Source organism: Volvox carteri (genome assembly GCF_000143455.1).
Source record: "Volvox carteri f. nagariensis unplaced genomic scaffold VOLCAscaffold_60, whole genome shotgun sequence".
Taxonomy (NCBI): domain Eukaryota; kingdom Viridiplantae; phylum Chlorophyta; class Chlorophyceae; order Chlamydomonadales; family Volvocaceae; genus Volvox; species Volvox carteri.
In genome coordinates, this window is record NW_003307603.1 from 46,104 (window position 1) to 68,699 (window position 22,596).

The following is a 22,596-nucleotide window of genomic DNA, read 5'->3' on the forward strand; positions in this document are numbered from 1 at the left end:
GGCCATTGCAACACCTGTCGCCGCTTGCGTCCAGACCAGCTCTAAATAAGATATCCTCATCATAAGACAGGTCAAATTGCGCTAACTATTAGAGTATTACTGCTTGCGCGTGTTGTAGTATTATGTCAGCTCACGCTCCCAGCACCTCAGGAAGAGTCGTCATGCGCGCCTTTCAAGGACCCGCAGCAAACCTGCGACGACGGACACCGCCTTTATCTAATCCACCGTCGCGGAGATTCTCTACAACAAAAGGGTGAGCTTTCTCAGACCCCGCACTAATCACATCGCCACCAGAAACATCGCCACCCACAAACAAGCCTCAGTACTGAACCCCAGAACGTCCTGTGGGACTGTACATTTGGGCAGTCACGAATGGCGTATTGGCAGATAATCAACAACATGGTTACGAGACCGTAATGAGACACAAACATGGTCGGAGCCCAGTCACAAGCCCCTTCATAACATTGATCCCTTCCCTTCCCTACTTCCAGCGCCAGTGCCAGTGGTGGCAGTGGCGGTGGAGGTGGCGGTGGCGGTGCGGTGCTCCGGGAGGTCCTCTCTCGTCCTGAGCGAACCAAACTGGACGGAGGGGACGACCTGGCCTTCTACGGTGGGTCGGTGGGTCGGCGTGTCAGTCGGCTTCCCCGCCATAGCCACCTCATATCCCTTCCAACTCCTGTCCGATGCAGACACATACACCCAATGCCGCACCTCTCCCTCTCTCCCTTCCCCCTTGTCCGAGTCCGTTTCCCTTTCCTTTAATTTCCTTACCTTTCCACGCGACGTCGCCGTCGCAGATGTTCCCCGCTTCGTAAAACACGTGGATGCGGACTTTTTGGACAAGGTCACGGAACTGTACCGCCAACGTATTCCGGAAGGCGCTGCCGTATTGGTATGTGCGCCGTACATCGTCTTCCTCCATTTTCCTTTCCCTCACCACCCCACTGCCCCACTCCGCTCCCACACATAGCTTTTAAAAGCTGTGTCCATTACTTATCTTTGATAACCAGCTAAGAGTCATGTTGAGTGCCGCCCCGCCTCCCTGCCGTACTTTTGTCGTACCACTGCTGTGCTGTCCTTCCCTTACATCACATCACAATTTCCCAACAGGACCTTTGCAGCAGCTGGGTGTCACACTTACCACCGGAGGTGTACTACAGCAAGGTACGACAGTAAGACCACTCTCGTTGTCGACCCCTATTTTTATTTGTCTGTACGGCATGTCTGCCTATCTGCCGGTCCGTGGTCGGCCTGTATGTTTGCCTGAGACCTTTTCTGTCTGTTTGTTTGTCTATCTGTCTGTCTGTTTGTCAGGTAGTGGGTCACGGAATGAACCCCTCGGAGTTAGCTCGCAACCCCCGACTGACAGCCGCCTTCGTTCGGGACCTGAACAAGGAGCCGGAGGGCTGGCCACTGGAGGACAGGAGCCTGGATGCGGTGGTGTGCTGCGTCAGGTGGGGGGGTAGGGGCTCAGGGATTTCTTTATTTACGGGTTTAGGGTTAGGGTAAAACAGAAGGGGTGAAGACGAACCACAGACGAATGATGCTGATACCAAGAGGTAGAAACATACAGAAGGGGTAGTGGAAAGTGGAGGGATGGAAAGTGGAGGGAAGTGGAGGGATGGAAAGTGGGGTTTCAGCCGGCCAGCAGGTTCGGGTCTCGAAACCCGCCTTCAAATGTAACACCCTCTTCGTGTCTTTATCAGTCTTGCTTTCCTGTAACCTTGCAACACGCTTCGTAATCACGTGTTTTCCTGTGTCTCCCTTTCTCATCTCTGACCGGTGCCGTACGTACGGCACGCAGCGTGCAGTACCTCCAGCAGCCGGAGCGCGTCTTTGCCGAGATTTACCGAGTTCTCAAACCGGGGGGTGTCTGCATCATCACATTCTCTAACCGCATGTTTTATTCCAAGGTACGTTCGACACCAAGGCAAATGACGTACGTTGCCGTACTGTACGAATCAGTTGCCGTAATCGAAGGGCCAAGGTCGTAAAGGAGGCATTGCATCCTCCAAGGAAGCAGGGTTCGACACTGACCTTCCTGAAACTTGCGGGCTCCCCCGTACCTCCCAAATTTTCCTTACGGAGGGGCCCCCGTACCAGGCTCCTGTACCGGCCGAAAACCTTACGGGGGCCCCCATAACCCCCGCAAAACCTTTACGGGGGCGCTGTCCTTGGCTGAAACGCTGTGGAAAGTGACGCTTTGCATTTTTTTGCCCTGTAAATCGTTATTTTCGTTATTTTCTCGTGAACCATTACACTCGGGGACACGGCACACTCAGTGAAAGCCAAGCGCCTTGGCCGCCACGGCCGCCCATCCCTTCTGCTCCTCAACATGATCTTCACCCGATACGTCCGTACTGCTATCTGACATAATACTAAAGAATGGGCTTTCACGGATTCGAACAAGCTGGGCGGCAAGGATGACTTCGCTCAGAGCGCGCATAGCCGTGACGAAATAGCGGTACTGGTTGTACTTGAAGTGGATGCCCGGAAGCCCAGACGCCGTTAGCATGAGAAGCATGCTCGGCAGCTTAAGCATGGGAATATGTACCGTACGGCCTCTTATAAATCCTTACGGGAGCCACCGAAAAGTCCTACGGGCCCTGACGGGGATACCGAAAAAAAGGCCATTTTCTTACGGGCCCCGTACGGGGTGTCGAACCCTGCAAGGAAGATATAAAGCCCAAGTTAGCTAGCGACAACATGCTATGTTATTGGTAATGTCGCAAACCAGCAAGGAGAGCTGTTCTAGTTCTCCTCACATGTTTTGATCTTTAGTCAAGACAACCTCCCAACACCACACTGGGTAACACAGCAAAGGTGGAACCCGGGATGCTCAGGTTGGCTTTTTGCGTCGTTACACACACATACGTAGTTCCCTCGCTCATTTCGCCGACTCGCAGGCGATAGCAGCATGGAGGGATGCCTCAGGCTACGCCCGGTGCCAGCTGGTACGGCAGTATTTCCAGGTAGGGTTTGTCGTATTGCACCTCGGGTGGCTGGTGCCGCTGGTGCGGGCTGAAGGGGGACGTGGGTACGCGTGTCCCGGCGGTCCAAGATGTGAGAGTATGGTATGGCTGCGTTTGTGCCCCGCGGGGATGAACGACACGAGATGACAACCCTGAAACCCCTAAAACGCTGACACGCTAAGCACTACACTTAAGGACGATAACGGGCCCTCACACCGTACACTTGATTGGATTTCAGTTTCATCCTCACCGCCCTGCACTCAATGCTTACCCTATTCAAACCCTCAGTACTACTAGTACTACTATTGCACTGTTGCCACTGCTGCCCGTACACTCTGCCGTACAGGCTGTGTCGGGTTTCACGGAGCCTCAGGTGCTGACGGAGGTGACCCAAGCGACCGGGACCGGGGCCAAGTCCAGAGAGACCCTGGGAGAGGCCGGTAGCCTAGTGGGCCGCTTGTTAGGTCCCTTGACCCGGCTGCTGCAGCGCAGCAGCTCCGACCCCTTCTATGCAGTGGTGAGCTACCGCAACTTCCGGCCCGAGTGAACCGTCCCCTCTTCCCGCCGTGCGCGCGAAGAGATGAAAGTAAGGAAAGTAGTGTAGTTCCTAGTAGTGGTAATGGAGTTGAATCTAGCAGGGATTGACCGCCTGCGTTCTGCGGCAGGGAAGCGGCTTGGGCAGTCTTGGGCGCGTGCGCGGCATCGGCAGAGGATGCCAGGCAGCTGCGAGGTTTGCTCAAGAGGTCGGTTGGTGCGCTTGTTGGTGATGGAGACGAGACGAATAGCGGGATAGAGGCAGGAAAGTGCAGACGGGGATGTGGAGATGGAGGAAATTGAGTTTGTTTATGGTGGTGGCTCTGCGGTGCTCTGTGGTTTGCTGGCCGCTGTTCTCCAACAGTTTCGCCATCGCAGACCCCTGGCCTCCAAAAGGATAGGAGGTTCTGTCACGAAAACTAACCAAATCGCAGAACCATGTAAGCAATCCACATTATGGAAGACGCGATTGGGCGCACTGAAAATGGCGATCGTGTTGATTTATTCGAGTATCGAGAAGAATTCCGAGACATGGCTGCCGTCGCGCAAGAGAGGGCTCGCTCTGCAGCAGGGATGGCCGCCTGCTGGGGTCCTACAGCTCTGTGGGCGATTTCGCGATGTGCAGGTTGCTTTGACAATAGTTTGTGGTAATTTTTATTATCTTTCGAAAAGTTGCATGGAAGGCTCCGATCGCCAGACCTTTCTGGGGCAGGAAGAGAATGTGTAAAACAGAGTAAAACCTAGGCGCTGCTCGTGTCAACCTCCGATACGCGGAATTTCTGATCCAACGCGATTCACAGTCTTTTGTTCACGCTTTCACAGTCTTTTGTCGGCAGACCGGTAAGCATGCATGCGTTGACCAGCAGGGTCTGCCCACAACCATCACGAGAGTGGAAAACGAGATGCCGGTCCCGATTGCAACTTTAGGAGACATTTCTAGAAGTCAGGCTTTACCCATTCCGAGCAAGAATGTGATCCATGCAGGCGATGTCGACGCAGGGCCCCCTGAAACGCTCCATGCAGGCTGATGCCAACAGATAAAAGCCGCGGTCGTCCCAACTTTTCGGTATTAGCTTATTTTTGGTAGGCCTCTGCTGTTGTTCTCGCGATCCTTATTTTATTTTTGCTCAAGTGTTCCAATAGCATCACCCACTTTGGACGTGGCCACCTGCTAAAGCCTGCAGCGCGGATTTCGGCCGCTCAGGACGCAAAGCAGGTAATGCGTAGCTTGTTTTGCTGCAAGGGATAGATCGCTTTGTGCTACGAGTAAAATTGGCGGTCAAGAGACTTAGGACAGCTGGTACGCACACTGTCGCGCACCGACTATTGAACTTCCTTTTTCAAAAACATCCAGAGCTTAATCCGTGCCTGTCCCTACGCCAACGGGTATCGCAGGAGTTCATGAACCAAGGAACATTGTCAGGCAGCAGCCGACAAAAAATGCCGACCCTGAACCGCAGTTCCGCGCAGCAGCAGCACCACCAACAGCACCATCAGCCATCGCGAGCGGCGCCCCTCCATCATCATCACCGTCAAAAACATAGCCGGGATCGCTCCGGGCCGCTCAACGTGGCTACTGGCTCCCGCATTTCGCAGCATTCCAACCGCACCGCCGACAACTCTTCCATTATAAATACTACGCCCTCATACTCTTCCTCTTCTTCTTCTTCTTCTTCTTCTTCTTCTTCTTCTTCTTCTTCTTCATCATCATCATCCATACGTGCAGCACCATCCGCGCCCTCGCCCCTAAGCTCGACCCCTTCTCTTCCCGCTGTGCTCGCCGGCGTCAGCGGCTGCTTGCTCTTGGGCGCCGCTGCGTTGAGCGCATACGGCCCAGACCAGACCCCCCTCGCGTTCGGAGCCGTGGATTCCTTAATGGACCTCGGAACTGCTGACGTCATTGTTCAGGGCTTTGCCCCCTCGCGGCCACTCTGGTCAGCACTGCTCGCGCATCACCAAACCGAACACGCGGCCACAGCTGTGACATCACTTGAGCCGCACAGCACGGTGCTACCACATGCACATGACGTTGCGGAGGGCGCTGCGTTGGCGGTGCGCGGCGCCGTGGGCGGCCTGTGTGACGACTACAACCGGTGGCTGAAGGTGAGGGCGGGCGGGAGCCCCGCACCCAGCTGGTAACCCAGCAACCATTGCGGCTTCACGGATATGGTTCAGGAGAGTGTCCCAACATCTGGGTCATGACGATTCTTGTACAGGATGGGATCCTGGATTTTTGGATCAGGACATGCTCTTCCCACGGGGCCCAGGGGGGACCTGATCGAAAGCGTGAAAGCTAGATATAAAGATTAAAGCTTCGGGCGGCAGGAGGCCTTCCTTGTGAGGATTCCATTCTGAGTTGCTCTGCTCCTTGTTTGAATTGCGTACTGGGATTCGGAGCTGGGGTTTGGTAGCCGGTAGGTTCAGGCCCAAGAACCTCCGTCGGACCTTAGTTAGATCTTGTTAGTTGGTTCGTTGGTTCGTTGGCTGACGATGACGATCTGGGTTTTCCTTGACCAAGAGCTATCATTATGTTTGTTGCTTTGGTTCGACAGTTTGCACACGTGAGGTAGGCAACACCTAGGTAATGCTGCATGATGGCGGCAGTCAGGTGCTTAGAATTTTATTTCGCCAGTTTCGCCAGATGGGGCTTAAACCCAACATCATAGCTAATACGCCTTTGATAACTGCATGCGCGTTACGTTTATAATATGCAGGAGAGTCCGCTCCTTTGCAAGATCGTGACGGGCAATTTCTTCACCGTTGCCGGTGACATGCTGGCCCAGCTGGGTCTGGGTGGCTGCGGCGGCCATGGCGGCGAGGCGACGGCCAACGGTGGTGGCGAAGATCGTCGCAAAGTGGACCTGGCGCGCACCGGGCGGCTGTGCCTGGAGACGTCCGCAATCGGCACTCCACTGGGACACTGGTGGTGAGCTACGTAAATGCATTAGATAAGATTTTAATAATAGTCGACCCACATGGTGTTTCATTAACAGTCCTAACGATTTCCCGCTGCTTCCGCTACTTATTTTATTTTCAGGTTCAACTTGTTGGATTCCAACATCATGCCCGACAACCCGCACTGCCCCACGGCCGTGTTGACCAAGATGCTGGCGGACCAGGTTCTGTTCGCGCCGCTGGGGCTGCTCATGTTCTTTGCCGTCATCAAGTGTCTCGAGGGCAAGCCACGAGACCTGCCGCACACGCTGCGAAACAGGTACATAGCGGACTTTAGCAAGGGTCATGTCCTAAGAGGATGCACGACGTGTCCGTTATTTAGGCTTACTTACTTTTCCTTCCATTTGTGCTGTTTGCAGCTACGTGAAGACTCTGCTTGGCGGCTACCTTTTGTGGCCTCTGGCCGGCATTCTCAACTTCGCTTTGCTGCCCAACGAGTACCGCCTGCTGTTCAACAATTGCGTCAACATCATCTGGACGTGCTTTCTGTCAATAGTGAGTAGGGCAATAATGTTTGATGTGGCAGGGCAAGGGTGCTGGCTGGGGAGCACTGGGAATATTGGTGCACGGAGGCTACGGAGCTGGATTGTGTTGCTAGTGAGTAGGGCATCAATGTTTGCTGTGGCAGGGTAAGGGTGCTGACTGGGGGAGCAGGTACCACGGCCGGGTGCAGAGACGCAGTGGTGCGCCTCGGTTGCCCCCGGGGAGGAGGCGAGCTGCAGACACGCACACGCACAGGCGCATACACGCGCACATGCATACAAAAAAGAGATACGCGGGTATGGGGCGGGAGAGCAGGATAGCCTGATGAGGGCCCTGTCACGTGAGACTGCGACGACGTAGCTCCGGCAAATGTAGCCTGCGGTTGAGCGCGTCAAACAGTCACGACATGGATGCAGGTGGAGGGGGCCAAAGTAGACGGTTGGGCAAAGACTTCCCGTTTTCCTTAGCCTGCCCTGCTTTGGCTGTGCTACCCTTCTGCTGTTCCCTGTAATGCCAGATGTCGACCAGCGGCGCGGGATCCTCGTCCTCGGACACCGTTGACAGGGCCACTGTGAAGAAGGCGGAGGTGCTCAGTTCGGCACCCGCCAGCGGTGATGCCGCCGCTGCCGTCGTTGCCTCGCCGACCCTCAGCTCCGAGCCCTCCTCATCTGCTACTGTATCGCTGAAATCTGGCAGCGTCAGCGTCACCGCGGCAGCACCGCCGGCGCTGGCGCCTGTGTCACCATCCTCAGCAGCATCGTCCGGTTGCGTCACATCGGGTGTCGCACATGACTTGACCACGGCAGCCGTGGCGGCCGCCGCCATCAGTGCCGCCGCTGGTGACCGGCCCGCGTTTGGCTGCGTGGCCGGGCTTGCCGTGGCAGCTGTGGGGGTGTCTTTGGAGGCTCATCAAGGGGCGTTGCTACAACAAAAGGCTGTTGCGTCGGCGCTGCCAACGGCGCAACAGAAGCAGTTCCTGGTTGAGCGTGGGGGAAGTGGCTTTGGAGATTTCGCCGGCAACGTGATCTGAGCGTTTTTAACTAAAATTATAGCCCCTTTGGATAGGGCTGCCTTCTACTTGTGGCAGCGTAGGCTTTTTTCTTTTGGAGGGGGACGTGCCTTCCTGTCGATTCGTTCCCCTGTGGATGCCTGAACACGTTACTTGGAACCGTTGAAAAGCTGGGAGAATTTTTTTTCGAGCGTGGACAGATAATCCGCCCGTTTTCTCCAACCGTTATTCGTTCGCGAACGAATAATGGTTAGCCGATCGGCTAGCTACTGCTAGCTCGAGGAGCGGTGTTTGCTTGCTGGGGAAGTCGGAATGGAGGGTCAAATGTCCATAGATAAAGCGTTTTTTCCTCGGCGAAGATTAAAAAAATTGCAGGAGGACGTTACTACTAAGTTTCTATCCGTTAGTAAGCTAGGCACGTTCATGTACTGCGTTCGAAATCGTTCGAATCACAACTTTTGCTCACCTTGCCCAAGTTTGGTAACGGTATATTGCCAGATTTTGTGTATGCGATACGACATATGGGGAAAGGCTGCAAAATTAAGCGGCAGTCCTCTTTAAACGGACGGGACGCTGTCGGAAAGTGGAAACGATGTGCGAGATATTGGACGGTTGTCCGAATGAGCCCGTGTCGTGACACGTCCGACTGAGGCGGTGCGAAATGGTCTTTCGAAAGGTTCACTCTGCATGGGTTTTAAAGAATATTGCATATTTGCAACAGGCCTGCTTTATAACCTTGGTTACCTTGGTTACCGTCGTCTTTTAACGACGTCTACACCTTCCTCCAGCTGCTGATGTCGTAAGAAAATGTAGTACCTATATCGCGCGGTAGGATGCCGGCTATGCACGGGGCACGATGGATGGTTTTGTTATAACGGAGCGGGTGGGAGCGGTTGATCTGCGCGCGCAGCGCCCGGGCTGATGCAGCCTTTCGTTGCAAACAGACAGCATGGCACAGGATTGTACGACTATTATATATAGAGGTAGAGTCGCTTACGAAAGCAAGGCGTAGCTTGCCGTGGGATGTGCCGGGTGGGATGTCGTAGAGTGTATTGCCTCGGATCATGTGTGAGATCTTTTCCCTGAGACAAAGCACCAAGAATAAATGCATTAGAATAATATGGGGGCTGCGGGCCCCTCTTCTCTCCAGCATCCCTCTTGACGTGGAAGAATAAGGATTAAGGGTGCGGGGAGCGCGGGGAGTGTTGCATGGCATGCTGGCGGATTGTCGTGTGCCAATAAAACCTTGGCTTGTGTTAAAGGAATAATCTTGTCCATCGACGTCCATCGGCTTTATTTGTCTCGCGTAAAAGAACGGTTTAGGCTTAAGAGTATGGAAGAAGAGACGAGACGAACGAAATCCATCCGTGGGGCAATCAGTACAGCAGCAAGGAAATAATGTGGAACAGATCCCCAAATAGGGGGGTCCTTGTGAAGCAGCTGCCCGCGTTTCCAAAGCCCGTATGGTGTTGGATTGTAAGTTGCCCAAGTACGTTTGCGAGGAAGAGAATGTGGCCAGGCTGGAGAGGAAAGTGCAGTGGCATATTGGAATGTGAGATTAGCGTAAGCGAGTTACAGGGCGTTTTATTGCACGGGCGAATTTACGTGCAAATCTTTCACCGTAGCATCAGTCCTCAGTTCACTTCTTGGAACGAACATCAGCATAGGTCCAAGCCCTCTCGCTTGGAGGGATATGCAAACAAACATCCTGATAGGGGTAAACTCGCACGCTACCGAGCATTCAACCGAGCACATGCATGCTTAGTTGAATGGTGAGATGCGACCCCCCCTTCATTTCGTGCTCGGCAAGCCTGCCACCGCGTACCGGATATGTTGGCGATGTTACAGAACGCTGCACCTTGGTTTCTGTGCGCATTGCGTACGTTGCTCGACCCCGCCGACCAAAATTACACGTGCCCAACTGAAGACATTCCCGGTGGTTGTGCAGCAGCTCTTGAGGCTGTTGCTGGCTGAAATCCATCCTGAGCTGTTGCAACACGGTTAACGCGGGCACGTCCCTATGCACAGCAAATAGCTGTTCCAAGCCAACAGCGGCGTCCTTGTCACCGACAAGGCTCTAAACGTCTTATCTGTTCTTATGTTTAATTAAGTTTATGTATGTTATACTTTGCGCAACTTTGTAATTTCACTTTACTCTGAACAAGGTGCTGCATACAACTGCCTCTTCGCCAGCGCTTCATCTTCCGCGGCAGTTTCAAGAGCCCAGAGTTGCAAGCTACGACGTTGGCTTTCGGTGCTTTTATTTACTGCAAAGCATCCACGCAATAGTCCAGCGTGCGGCTATGGCCAACATGCTCACCTGCGCAACGCGCTGGCGCACCTCGTCCTCATCCGCCAAGAAATTTTATATACACTTGTACAGGCGCATTTTGCGAATCGCACGCGCGCATCTGCGCGGCAAAATTCGCTCCTGACTTTTGGGACGAGATGTACGGATTCTCTATTCGCGAAGTACGACCGGACACATTTGTGCGAGAGGCTGCTTAACAAGCGCAACGTTGCCCCGTCTTGATGCATATGGTTGAGCAAATCGTCTTGATACTTTGGTAAATCGAGTAACGGAGGTCCGGAAAGGCGGCAGCTTTCCCTGACATGTCTGTGTACGCGCACACCTAAGTTCAGCTCCTCTAATCGTCAAGCCAAGGAGCTGCAATTCCAATCGTGGACCTCGGTTCTGGAACACGTGCGTATACCATAGAGGGCACTAGCGTAGATAGAGGATGAGTTCCTGGGTATTGTGGATAGTATGTATGTAAGCTCTCATCGGCTTCGCCACCGGCCACATCGTTGGTGAGGACAGCGCACGCCAGCAAAAGTAAAGGTTTATGCGTCCGTACGGCACCGCAAAACCCAACCAGTAGTGCTAGGGTAATGTTTACGGCAGTCTACTACCTACAGTGCATCCTATGGATCGTCCTCTTCTACAGGGGGCACATACTGCATACCGTATTGAACTCGACACGCGCCGATTTGCGATAATCTATAACCATAAAATGTTTTTGTGCATTCCCGGCTATCTGATACATCATGTCCCACTGCGTTGTATCGATTCCCTAAAACTCGTTTTGATGCACCCAACACCGCGTCCTGCTTTTTATTAGGCTCTGCTACGGCTATATATATATTATATATAATATATTATATAATATATATAATATAATATAATAATATATATAATATAATATATATAATATATATATAATATAATATATAATATATATATTGCAACGTAATCAGCGGGGCGAACATCTTGTACGGCATCGTGGATGCTGTGGTGGTTTCAAAGGAATGGTCAGTTCCCAACCCTGCAAAAGCTATACACCAACCCTCGCACTTTATCCCGAATGACACAAATATGCCCCCATGGAATTTGCGCAGCAGCTTTTACTACCCTAACCTAGGTGGTAAACCAACGGCAACAGACCTACAGCAGGTAGAGCCATAATCCTTGCTCCAGTTCGGGATGGCGCATAACGGAGTAACCAGTAATTTACAAAATGAAATGGACTTCCCCTGCGGATGAGTCTAAGCAGAAGTAGCCTCAATGCGCACAAAGTAATAGATGCTTCACCGCACCGGTGATTGTTGTGGTCCCTGCTGGTCGCGACGCACATCAGGCCTGGCGGATTAAAGTACAGTGCGCCACGTCACGTTTTTGCCTACCCAAACCCAACCTCGCTCTCCCAAATGCGCCTATATCTCCTTTCCCCCTCCGGGCTCCCCTCCAAGGCTTCCCCTCCTAGACCCCTCGCAGAACACACTTACACAAGGGAAGACGAGACATCTGCCGGCCGGGTGGTCGCCTCCGCCACCATCACCGCCACCCCCTCCTCCGCATCCCCAGGGGCTGAAGACCCGGCGACGGCCTCGCGACCCTCCGGAACCATAACAGGAGCAACCGCCGGCAGCTCCCCCGCCGGATCATACGGCACGGCTTTCGCCGGCGCTACCGTATCGTACAACGCCAGCGCGGCGTCGACGGCAGCGGAGGCACCCAATTCCGGCCCTGCGCCCGCCGGCAGCTCACCCGCCCTCCCGCCATCTACACACCCTTCGGGTCCACTACCCCCATTCCAGCCGCCGCTGCCGCCGCCGCCGCCGTCACCGTCCCCGCCTCCAGACCCCAACAACTGCTGCAACAACGCATCTAATCGGGCTTGCCGCTCCTCATCCGTCTCCTGGAGATTCCCCCCCCCGCCACCGCTGCTGACGTCACCGACGTCGCCGAAACCCAAAGCCCCGCCGCCGTCTCCGCCGCGTCCTCCGTCGCCGCTGCCGGCCGCAGCATCCTCCGGCGCCGCCGCGACCTGCGGCTCCGCGGCAGTTGCCGCCGCCGCCGCCGCCGTTGACACTGGCAGGCCCCCCTGCGTGCCTGGACTGCTCGTCGACGACTGCACCACCAGCTCCGGCGCCACTGAGACGAGCGCAGCTGCGGGGTCCGCCGTCGCCGCCGTTGACGGCGATGATGACGTGTCCAACTCCGCCGCCGGGCTGATGGTCGCCAAGTGGTCGCCAAGCGAGAACGACGGCAGAGAGGCCCCTGCGCCCGCATCGTCGTCCCGCAACTCCCCCGGGGCGTCAGGCAGTAAACACAAACTGAAGTCCTCTGGCGCCGCAGCCGCCGCCGTCGCCACCGCCGTCGCCGCCAGCGACGATGCAACGGCAGCGGGGCCCTCGCCGGCGCCGCCAGCAGCAGCGGCGTCGGTGGGCATCGCCTCTTCCTGATGTGTGGGGCTGTACGCTGGCGACACCAGCGCCAATGCTGACGGCAGCGTTAGTGGCTCCAGCGGCGGCGGTGGCGGTGGCTGTGGCGGGGACAGAGTCGCCTCTAGAAAGAGCGACGGCGCAGCGGCGCCACCGTTGTCAGTTGGACCTTGTCCGTCTGTAGAGAATGACGCGGGTGCGCCATCCGACAGGAGGGACGCAGCGGCGTCGCCGCCGCCGGCGGAAGCTTCGCAACTGCCGTACATCGCCTCAGCGCTGGGCGCCGCTGACGGTGCAAGCACAGCCGCTGCCTCATACATGGCGGCAAGGACGCCGTCGTCACCTTGTGTCGAAGGAGCTGTCTCGGCTGCTGCAGCGGCAGTAGCAGCGCCCAGCTCCGCGACAGAGGTGTTCCGTACGGAGCCTGGTGGCGTCAGCTTCTTGTAATCGTCACCTTCGTCCTCTCCACCAAAACTGATGGACGGGGAAAGCTGCTGCTGCTGCTGCTGCTGCTGCTGTAGTTCTTGGTCAGCTTGCTGGTGCTGATGATGATAGTGCTGGACAGACTCCGCGGGCGAAAGCGGCGAGGGGGAGGACTGCGTCGTCGTCGTCGCCGTCGGAGGCGCCGGAGTGTAGTCGGATAAGAGGTCGATCAAAGGGGCGGCGGTGGCGGACGCCGCCGGCGCCGCCGGCTGGGAAATGCCCGTAGGAGAAGCAACGACTGCAGCAGCCGCAGTGGCAGCTTCCGCTGCCTCCGCGGCCGCCATCACCTCCGCTTCATACGCATACCCCTCGGTTTCCAACTGGTACGACGGCATGTACTGCGATAGGTCCAGGGCCAGGCCGCGGGCACCGGCTGCAGAGCGGGTTCGGGCGGGCTCCGGCGGCGGCGGCGGCGGCGGCTGTACGGCGGGGACCAGGGGAGCCATTTGCACTGATGACGGATAGTGGGATTGCGGCGGCTGTGGCGGCTGTGGCGGTGCATTGCCACAACGCCGTGAGGTGAGATCTTGACCCGGCTCTGGCGGAAGCCGTTGAGACGGCGGCGGCGGTGGCGGTGGCGGCGGGGGAGCCGCCGACCATGCCGCCGCCGCTGTCGTACCCAGCGGCTCCGTCGGAAGCCCCGCTTGAAACGCCTCCAGTTCCGTAAAGTACTTGACGACATTGTTCTCAACCGCCTGAGGGTGTAGCAAAAAGTACGGCACACGAAAAAATATCTTAAAAAAGAGTGCTGATAAAGTCTTAACGACTGAATATGTGACGACGGGAGCTTCCTGCTTTCACCGTCAACAAACAACATGTACGGCATGTACGGACCCCGATTACCCACCAACCTGCGCCAGCGTCTCGTACCGCAGCACCAGCTCCTTGTACGACACGAGCAGCTGGGACACGTCGTGCAGCGTCAGCGACTCTTTGATGCAGTACAAGTACGGATACTTGGCCCGTAACTCTCCCGCCGCCTCCGCCTTAATCACCAAACTAGTGGTAATGCCGTGTGTGGGTGTGTGGGGGGGGGCAAAGACAAGCCAGGTAGAGGTCATATGCTTCAGCAAGTGGGCGGGTATTCAATTACAGAAAGGGGAGGGCAGGTGAGTACGAGTACGACTGGATAAATCTGAGGGTGCCCTATGGACGAAGGTATGGTTTCGGAGACCACGTGTGTGTAACCTTTTGAGGTGTCGTCCTGCCTTCCTGGTCGCCCTCCTGACCCCCCGGCGTTTTTCCCTCGCCTACTTTCATCCCTCCCGCCCTCCCTCCCTCAGTTCCGCCCTGAGACTATTTTAAAAAATGTAACATTCAAACTTTCAAAAAATCACTCACCGGATGCCGTCGCGTTCCAGCTCCGAAACCGATTTTGGCCGTGGCGGAATAAATTGCTTCTGCTGCTGCTGTACGGCCGGTATCGCAGCTACGGCGGCAACGGTAGCCGTGGTAGGCGGCGGTGGCGGAGTGAGGGGCGGCGGCGGGGGGCCCGGCGGCGGCGGCGGCGGGGCCGCGGCGCCTGCGACCGGAACAGGCGCAGGCGGAGACACCGAGGTGACAACGAAAAAAGCTCTCAAGCGAGATCTGGAAGGTTCGGACCTGAAAGAATGCATGTAAGCGGTGGCCCCCAATAACTAACTAACTAACTAAACCCCCTACACGTTAACAGACCCACATAACAAAGTGGTTGATGACCGCTGCCGTCGGATCCATACGTTCAGATGTCAACCATCCATGTGAGACACCGGAATTTTTAAGATTTTAGGTTGTTTGGTTTAAGGTTTTTTAGGTTTAAGGTTTTAACGTTTGGGTTTTTTTTCTCTCTTTCTCTTCTACGACTCCTCTCTCGGATGTTCTTTCCTGGTCGACTAACCGAATTGCAACCGCCAACTGCCAATTGCACGCACAAACTGCATACCCTGGATTGGTGTGGGCCCAACGTGAATCACCTTGAAAGCCCGAGGCCCGAGGTTCACTGCACGATGCCGTACGGCATGCACAACACGCACCAGGCGATGGCGCCGCCACCCACGGTTGACTGTACGGCATCCCCACAGGTGTCGTCCCATACTGCACATAGTACGGCATCGGCTGGCTATACAACACTGTCCCGGGCGGATAACCGGCGTAGTACGTTGGCTGCATGGGGTGCTGTACGGAAAGTTGCTGCTGCGATGGCGGCAGCGGTGGCGGCGGCGGCGGCGGCGAGACACCGCCGCCGACCCCGTACACGGCTCCTTGACGGTTAATAAGCATCGGGTTACCGTACACTGGCGCAGGCGGCGCCGCCGTGGTGGCTGCCGTCGCCGCCGCTGCCGCCGGTACGGCGGCCATGGCGGCGGCGGAGCGCCGCCGTTGCGCAGCGACCTGTTCCCCAGCAGCACGTGGGCAACCGACCCTGATTATTTGCGCCCTCATCTCTCCCCCGCCCCCCAGGGGGGGGGGGGGCAGCACCAGGAGAGGTACACACGCACACATGAATACGACCGGGCGACCATTTTATTCCAACGGTAGCCGCGAAGCTCCATTACCGCATCCACCTGGTTGCTGTGCAGCACCTGTATGTATGTCCACTGGTACCAAATACGTCAGCACCCTCCCCTCCCCTCCCCTCCCCTCCCCACCTGCTCCTCGCTGAGCTCCTGCTCGCTCATGGCCCCGGCCGCCAACATGTGGGATATGAACTCGTCCGGCTCACACCCGGCCAGAGAGGTGGGGCTCAGGGTCTCCAGGAAGGCCACCGCACCTTGCTGCACAGCGTGCGTATGTATGTATGTATGTATGTATGTATGTATGTATGTATGTATGTATGTATGTATGTATGTATGTATGTGTGGGACAGGGGGGCCATATCTTCACCCGCGGCCGCTACCCGGCGAAACCCTGCCATCCCCGGTATTTCGGGGCACCCTCATCCAGTCACCCTAGACAACTTCTCAGTGGATCGCTCAGGTTCCGCACCCACCACCGGCACCCAACGCGTATGTATGCATGTATGTATGCATATCTAAGTATGCGTATGTATGTACGCGTACATGGGGGGAGAAACCATACATGAGCCAGAACAAATCGAAGGATCAACCGCCGTACTCAAGCCCAAAGCCTCCAGCATGGGGCGCCGGGCGAGCGAGCGAGCGATAGAGGGAGGGGTAGGTGCGGGGGCGGGCACGTACGGCAATCAACCCGGCCGAGGCACGTGCGCGGGCGACCCCGAGGATCACTCCTTCTAACGTCCCCTCGCAAATACACCGCAATCCATCACCCCACCCCACCCTACCATCTGCACAAAGAAGTACGACGCCTCCCCGTTCAGCCGGGTGCTGTGGCGGTAGCGCTCAATGAAGGACAAGTTGGAGGCCAGGGCCTGAGAGTGAGTGAGGGGAGAGGGGAGGGGGGGAGGGCGTGTGTGTGTATGTGTATGGGGGGAGGGGAGAAATAGAGAGTAGGCGGCCGGGTGCCCGGAGGGCTGAGGGGAGGGGGGCGGGTAGGTCCCCCCCACCCCCTCCCCCACCCCCAGCTCCTCCCGCCCCCCACCTTCACCCCCACCACGTGCCCAGCCGCCCGCCCACCACCCCAGACCTCAACAAATCACGCCCGCATGCACGTGGCTCATGCGCACTAACCAACTAACCAACCAACCATGCGTCCCGCTCCCCGACCGCACCTCCGGTTGCGCCTTTATCGTCACGTAGATCAGGGTGGGCGTGAAGTCATCGGCGCCTGAGGACGGCGCCAAAGCACACAGCACGAGGGGGCGGGCGGGGGGGTGAGTGGCACCGGACCGCAACACGGCACGCGATAACAGCAACAACAGCACCGCCGACCAAGGGTGAGGAGGGGTTGCAGGGCACAGTTATGGGATTAGGGTTGGACATGTGGACAGACAGACAGATGGACAGACAGAAAGGAAGACGGACACTCACCCGCTCCTGCCCGCCTGCTGGTGATGAAGTCGCTGATGATCTTACAACAGTTGAGGATCTGGACGAGCTTGTCCCGGGGGCTCTGAAACCCCGGGGAGGGGAGGGGACGGTTGGCAGGGCGGGGAAAACACAAGGCCGTGCAGGACAGACACGTTGTCGACCGTGTCGGCGCATCAGCAGCACGACGTGGCGAATGAAACTTATTGCGACATAAGATATGGGGAAATATTTTGGATGAGAGCTCAATGGTGGCGGCTTAGGGTTGCACCCGCCCATGCGTGCGTGTGTATGTGTGTATTGTTCTAGGGCCGGGGGGGGGAAGGGGGGAAAGACGAACCACGAAGGGGGGAAAGGCGGGGGAGGAGGAAGATGTCGCTGGGTCTGAAACAAAGGAGGAAAAGTTCCAAAAGAGACCTCCACACCCTCACCCGGCGTTCTCCCTCTAGCGACTGGCGATCTCCCTCAACCCCCTTCCTCCCCTCCCACACGATTTCTTGTCTGTCGTACTGTCGTACTTCGCAATGAAGGCAGTGTTCCCTGGACGAGTGAATCAATCAGCCCACCAGCCTAATTGGGTCCCAACTGATAACCTTTAAAGCCCCATGCAGCCCACACCGCCGCACTTCCACCGCTACCACTAACATGCCTCAAACAGTGCTCCTAAAACACACTCCCACACTCTCCCCACCCGCATACAACCCCCACTTCCATCCATATGCATCCCTCCCCCACCTCCACACCTTGTAAAGCGACATCTTTTTGAGTTCCTTGCTAGCTGCCACCACATGGCCCCCCTCCCCGGTAGCCAGAGGAACCTGAAGTTGCTCCGAAACCTCCAGATGAGCCGGCGTTATGAAGCCAGCCAGCGCTGCCAGCCGCCGGGACAGTACGGCATCGCGCTCGCGGTCCAAGGGATCCAGCCCAAACGTTCTGTCGTACAGCTTTGTCAGAAGGTACTTTTCGAGGCCCTATGGGCGTACCAGCACGGAGGGGGGGGAGGTGCATGGGAGGGGTTTTATCTGGGTGGGTGAAAGTGTGTGTGTAGGGAGGGTGACGCCAGGGGGGAGTGGGAGTTGGCGGCCATTCCCCCTTGCTCAAGGAGGCGATGGGGAGGCAGGAACAAATTCAACCTGTACTAAGACGGAAAAGCACCTCACCGAACAGTATCTCCTCCTTACCTCAACAGCATTGTCCAGCTCCGAGCGTGTGCTGCCGGCCCACAATGGATGCCGAGCAAAAGACTGCTCCATCGAGGTAAGAAATTCTTGCACTTCCCGGGAGTCGATTTCGTTGACAGGGGGACGCGATCTGAACTTTTTCATAAATCTAGCAAAGGGGAGAACAAGAAGCGGAGTTAGCGACCCAAACCAACGATCGATTTGCGTTTTCGGGGAGCGTACTTACTGGTTTATACTTCGGACCAAATCTTTCGCCTGATCCTGATTGATTGTGTTAATAAATTTCTCAAATGAAAGCTGCGATGTAGAAGCCTGAAACAGTTCAGGGTCCGCCATATTGCTTGGCTTAGTACGTGTCTGTATGTGTCTTTTTATAAGTTGTCTTCAGTCGTTGTGGCGTCCCAGCTTCACTCGTTAGAACTATGCATGATCAAGTCCACGACCGTTGCCTAATTTTCTCTAGTTCTCGTTTACTATCATCTTGTACTTTGTGCAACAACTTTACAAGTAGCACGTGCACGAAGCTTATCCTAATGCTGCGGGACTGAGATATGGGCAAGCAATACAGGTGTTGCACGGGAACCTGTGCCGTGCAACGAACATGACACATTTGTTTACGCCCTGAGCCAGACCCTTCAGCGACTCATAAAACATATGAACATACCCATCTTATGAGCCTGCAAACGAACCTGCCTACTGAATCCTCTCGCTAGGAAGTGACGCGCTCCTTTATAAAGCTATGTCCATCCCGCCATTCCACATAGCCTTCCCAGTCCATGACATCCAAGCAGCTAGAGACTTCTACGGCGGGTACGATTGGTACGAAGTCCCTTTTTTCACTCCATGAAACTCAGCCCCCACGAAAATCATCGTCACTCTTCCATCATCTCTTTCCTTTCTTTGGGAAAGTCGCCAAGCGCCCAATACAGCTAGCACTGTTAACGACTAAGTAACAATCCGCCCGGAGGGCTCCGTCACGAGAATCCAACCTGACCTCTTCAACTCCCTTCCCTGGACCTGAAGCCCCTCCCCCGCCCCCCTCCCTCCTTCCCCGCCCCCTACCGGGAGCCCTTCGCAGAGTCCTGGGGTGTCCCGAGGGTCGGTCTGCAGCCACGTGGGTGGATTTCAATCTTTACGGGCATCAGGTAAACCCACTGCCCAACCGTGTGATCACCGTGTATCACAGATTGTTAAGGGACAACCCCGGGGGGTTCCCCCATCTGTCCCCCCTCACCCACCCGAAACCCCTCATACTTACACACATGCTTACATATGTACATACATGCACAAGTACGCCCATAAACTATCTTTTCCCTCTACTTATTCCGTTTTTTCTTAGCCACCGTTCAAAGCCACATCACACGTACACATACACGCACACGTCATGCTGACACGCTCCGAAACCACATACACACACACGCGCGCGCACACGCGTTCCGAAACCTCCAGATCGTGGCGCACCTGGTTCGCGGCTACAACGCAGCTGCCAGTCACAATGCGGTGGATGGGGACCCGGTTCCCGTACCACATTTCGGAGCGGCGCTCAGCGTGGAGCAGTTCCACAAGTTGGCGGAGAGACTCAAGGTGTGGATCTGCCAGCGGGCAGAAGGCCGCGGCGGGGGGGAAGGGTGGTAGGAGGGATGATATGCAAGAAGCGGAGAAGCATAAGCTGTGTGTAGGCGGTGGGTGAGAGAGCGGCTTGGGTTGTGTCCCGGTACAAGACAACCCGGTTCGTAAACGGGGGGAGAAGTAGTGGGGGGATGTGGATAGTGTCGGAGGGGGGGGGCCTTGGTTAGAGGGAGTGTGGACCCGGGGGGGGAAACTCCTGGTCTGTGGTTGGGTGAACTGTGTTGCTATCTATCTATCTATCGATAGATAGATAGATGCTCCGTACATGCTCGTACATGCCATGTGTGCAGGAGAAGGACGTCAAGTTTGTAATTGAACCTCACTTGCGCTTTCAGGGCAAGCCCGGAGAGCAGGTGGGGGCCCTGTTTGTCTGTCAGTCGGATTGCTGTCCGGCTCTGATGTGCCTGTCTGCCTGCTGACTGTGGATGGGCCTGTAGAGTGCACTTCAATTGCATTTCTGTCTTTCTGTCAGTCTGTCTGTCTATCTGCCTCCCGATCTATTTGTCTGTCTATCTGTCTGTCTGTCTGTCTGTCTGTCTACACTTTGCACCCACAACCATACACCAGGCAAAACATACTCTGCCGCCCTCGTCCTCACCACACTCCCGTCCGCACTCTCCCATCCATGGCCCGACTGCGGGCTGCCTACACCCCCGCACGCCTGCATCCCCACTGGTGACGTGGGCCGCCTTGGCTCCCCGCCATTCCCCTTCTTCCCCCTCCCCCGCCTTGACCTACAAACCGGCGTTCCCCACACCACCCCTTATCCTCCAACTGGGGACCCCATCCGTTTTGGATGTTGGCTGTTGTCTCCCTCCGGGGACTTTTGCATGTGTGTGGTGTTCCGCCTATATCCCCCACCCACCCTATATACATCCCCCCAGTACCCACCCACCCACCCCACCCACCCTCCACACACACACACACCCCCACCCCACCACCACCGCCAGTGGACCCTGTTCTTCACCGACCCCTCGGGCAATGCTCTGGAGTTCAAGGCGATGACTAATCCGGAAAACCTCTTCGCCAAATACACCGTCACCGACTGACAGCTGGACGAACAAACAAACAATCAACAAACAGGCGCACAGACAGACAGACACGCAGACAGAGAGGCGTGTATATAGAGGCCATGCAAAGGGAGGGATGGCTAAATGGGTGGAGGGGCTGACATGGCGGCAGGCATTAGCCAGCATGAGAGAGTGAGGGTCGGCATCAGGCTGATGAACCAACCTGCTGGTTCACGGGCTATACAGAAGATGCACCGGTCGGCGGATGCCGGAATCGCGTGATGATACGCCCAGCAGGATACAAACAACATTCTAGGTGCATTTTCTGTAGCTGTGATGCAACTACTAGAATCGAGACTGGTAACCCTGTCCCGACCCGGGATCGAATCATGCCGGGTGCGGTTCTGAACGGCCGCCACGGAGACGGGCTAGGTCGAGGACGCCCTCAGCTGGAGGGGGGATAATGTTGTATCCTGTAGGGCGTATCATCACGCGATTCCGGCATCCGCCGACCGGTGCATTTTCTGTATAGCCCGTGTGAAGATATGACCCCCCCCTGTCCCACACACCATAAAAGGAGGATGCGTTCATCGTTCTTGCACTACTCGGACTACGTATGTACGTATGTACGTATGTGCACGGGCTCCCGGAGGTCAGTCGGTGTCGCCGTGTTTGTCACGGCTACACGCTATCTGGCAACCTGAGTTAAGGAAGTGGGTCGCACTGCTAGCGCCCCCGTAAGGGCTTGAAGTCACGTGGATGGGGTTTGCCCACATTCCTCCCCCGCCCCCGAAAATGGTGACTCCTTGCGACCGGTACATTATTGCTCACCCAGGCGTCTTGTGTGTAACGCAACTCTGACCGTAGCGGATAACTGTTAACTGTTGACACAGGCAGTAGCTGATTAGCTGGCAGCGAATGCCCGGATGCCGCGGGTGGGGGTGGGGGGCTTCCCACTAGTGAAGTGGGTAAGGCTGCGGTGTGGAGGGGATGAGGAGTTTCTCACTGTTGACTTTTCAATGCTCGGGCTGCATATCCATCTCCGAGATGCCAACGGGTCACGTGATGGAGCCGCATGCGGGAGCCCTGATCAGGCAACCTGGGAAAGCAGTAATAACGGTACTGTGGATTGCTTTGGCCGACGGGCTCTGTGCCTGCAACTGTGCCGGGGTACTAGACTTGCTGTTCTTAACGGGCGCGTGGAAGGGGAGGACAGGCCCGCGGCCTTAACTTAGTCTGATACCGTGTCAGCCAGCGTTTCATTGGCCTATCATGTTTGGCACCATCGTACAATTTGTGGGAGTGTGTGATCTTTCTCTCAGAGGCCACTGCAGCAGCTCCATCGGGCTGTCCGGGCCTTTTCCCAGCTGGAGGGGCCCCCGGGGGGGGGACAATAATGCGCCACCGAGCGTTGGTTTCAGATCTTGGGCTGCCGGTTGAGGGTATCCCTACTGATTGCAGGGAAAGGTCAGGAAAGGTCCTGGCCTTCCTCTGGCCGGTATGGGGGCGTTATGGGCCCCATATGAGGGTGGCATACAGGCAGACGCTTAGAGGGATTCGGTTGCTCATTACGCTACCGTTAAGCTGCATATCGGTGATATTCTAGGGGGGATGTTATCAGCACACCGGCCCCAAGGGGCGAGCCGTCCATCACCGCGGCTAGGCCCCGCCAGTCAGCGAGCCTCCTCTGGC

General features: G+C 56.3%; 3 protein-coding genes across 3 annotated transcripts; 2 read left to right on the forward strand and 1 right to left on the reverse strand.

The window, feature by feature from the left end:
- Positions 1-534: 534 nt before the first annotated feature.
- Positions 535-3,519, forward strand: VOLCADRAFT_66880 (uncharacterized protein; the record flags this gene model as incomplete). Its single annotated transcript, XM_002956296.1, has 8 exons — positions 535-610; positions 798-892; positions 1,111-1,164; positions 1,315-1,454; positions 1,805-1,913; positions 2,907-2,972; positions 3,319-3,357; positions 3,397-3,519. Coding segments are annotated over 8 exons (702 nt in total), but the record flags the coding sequence as incomplete, so codon positions are not given.
- An 8,852-nt stretch (positions 3,520-12,371) lies between these two features.
- On the reverse strand, positions 12,372-18,601 carry VOLCADRAFT_119357 (uncharacterized protein; the record flags this gene model as incomplete). The annotated part of the gene is made up of 11 exons (XM_002956355.1): positions 12,372-13,856; positions 14,013-14,160; positions 14,503-14,683; positions 15,174-15,333; positions 15,789-15,914; positions 16,442-16,528; positions 16,829-16,884; positions 17,088-17,169; positions 17,828-18,055; positions 18,266-18,413; positions 18,492-18,601. Coding segments are annotated over 11 exons (2,811 nt in total), but the record flags the coding sequence as incomplete, so codon positions are not given.
- A 403-nt stretch (positions 18,602-19,004) lies between these two features.
- VOLCADRAFT_119358 (uncharacterized protein) lies at positions 19,005-20,943 on the forward strand (the record flags this gene model as incomplete). Its single annotated transcript, XM_002956297.1, has 5 exons — positions 19,005-19,075; positions 19,344-19,410; positions 19,715-19,849; positions 20,185-20,247; positions 20,845-20,943. The coding sequence occupies 5 exons, from the start codon at positions 19,005-19,007 to the stop codon at positions 20,941-20,943; spliced, it is 435 nt and encodes a 144-aa protein (XP_002956343.1).
- Between the last annotated feature and the right edge of the window lie 1,653 nt (positions 20,944-22,596).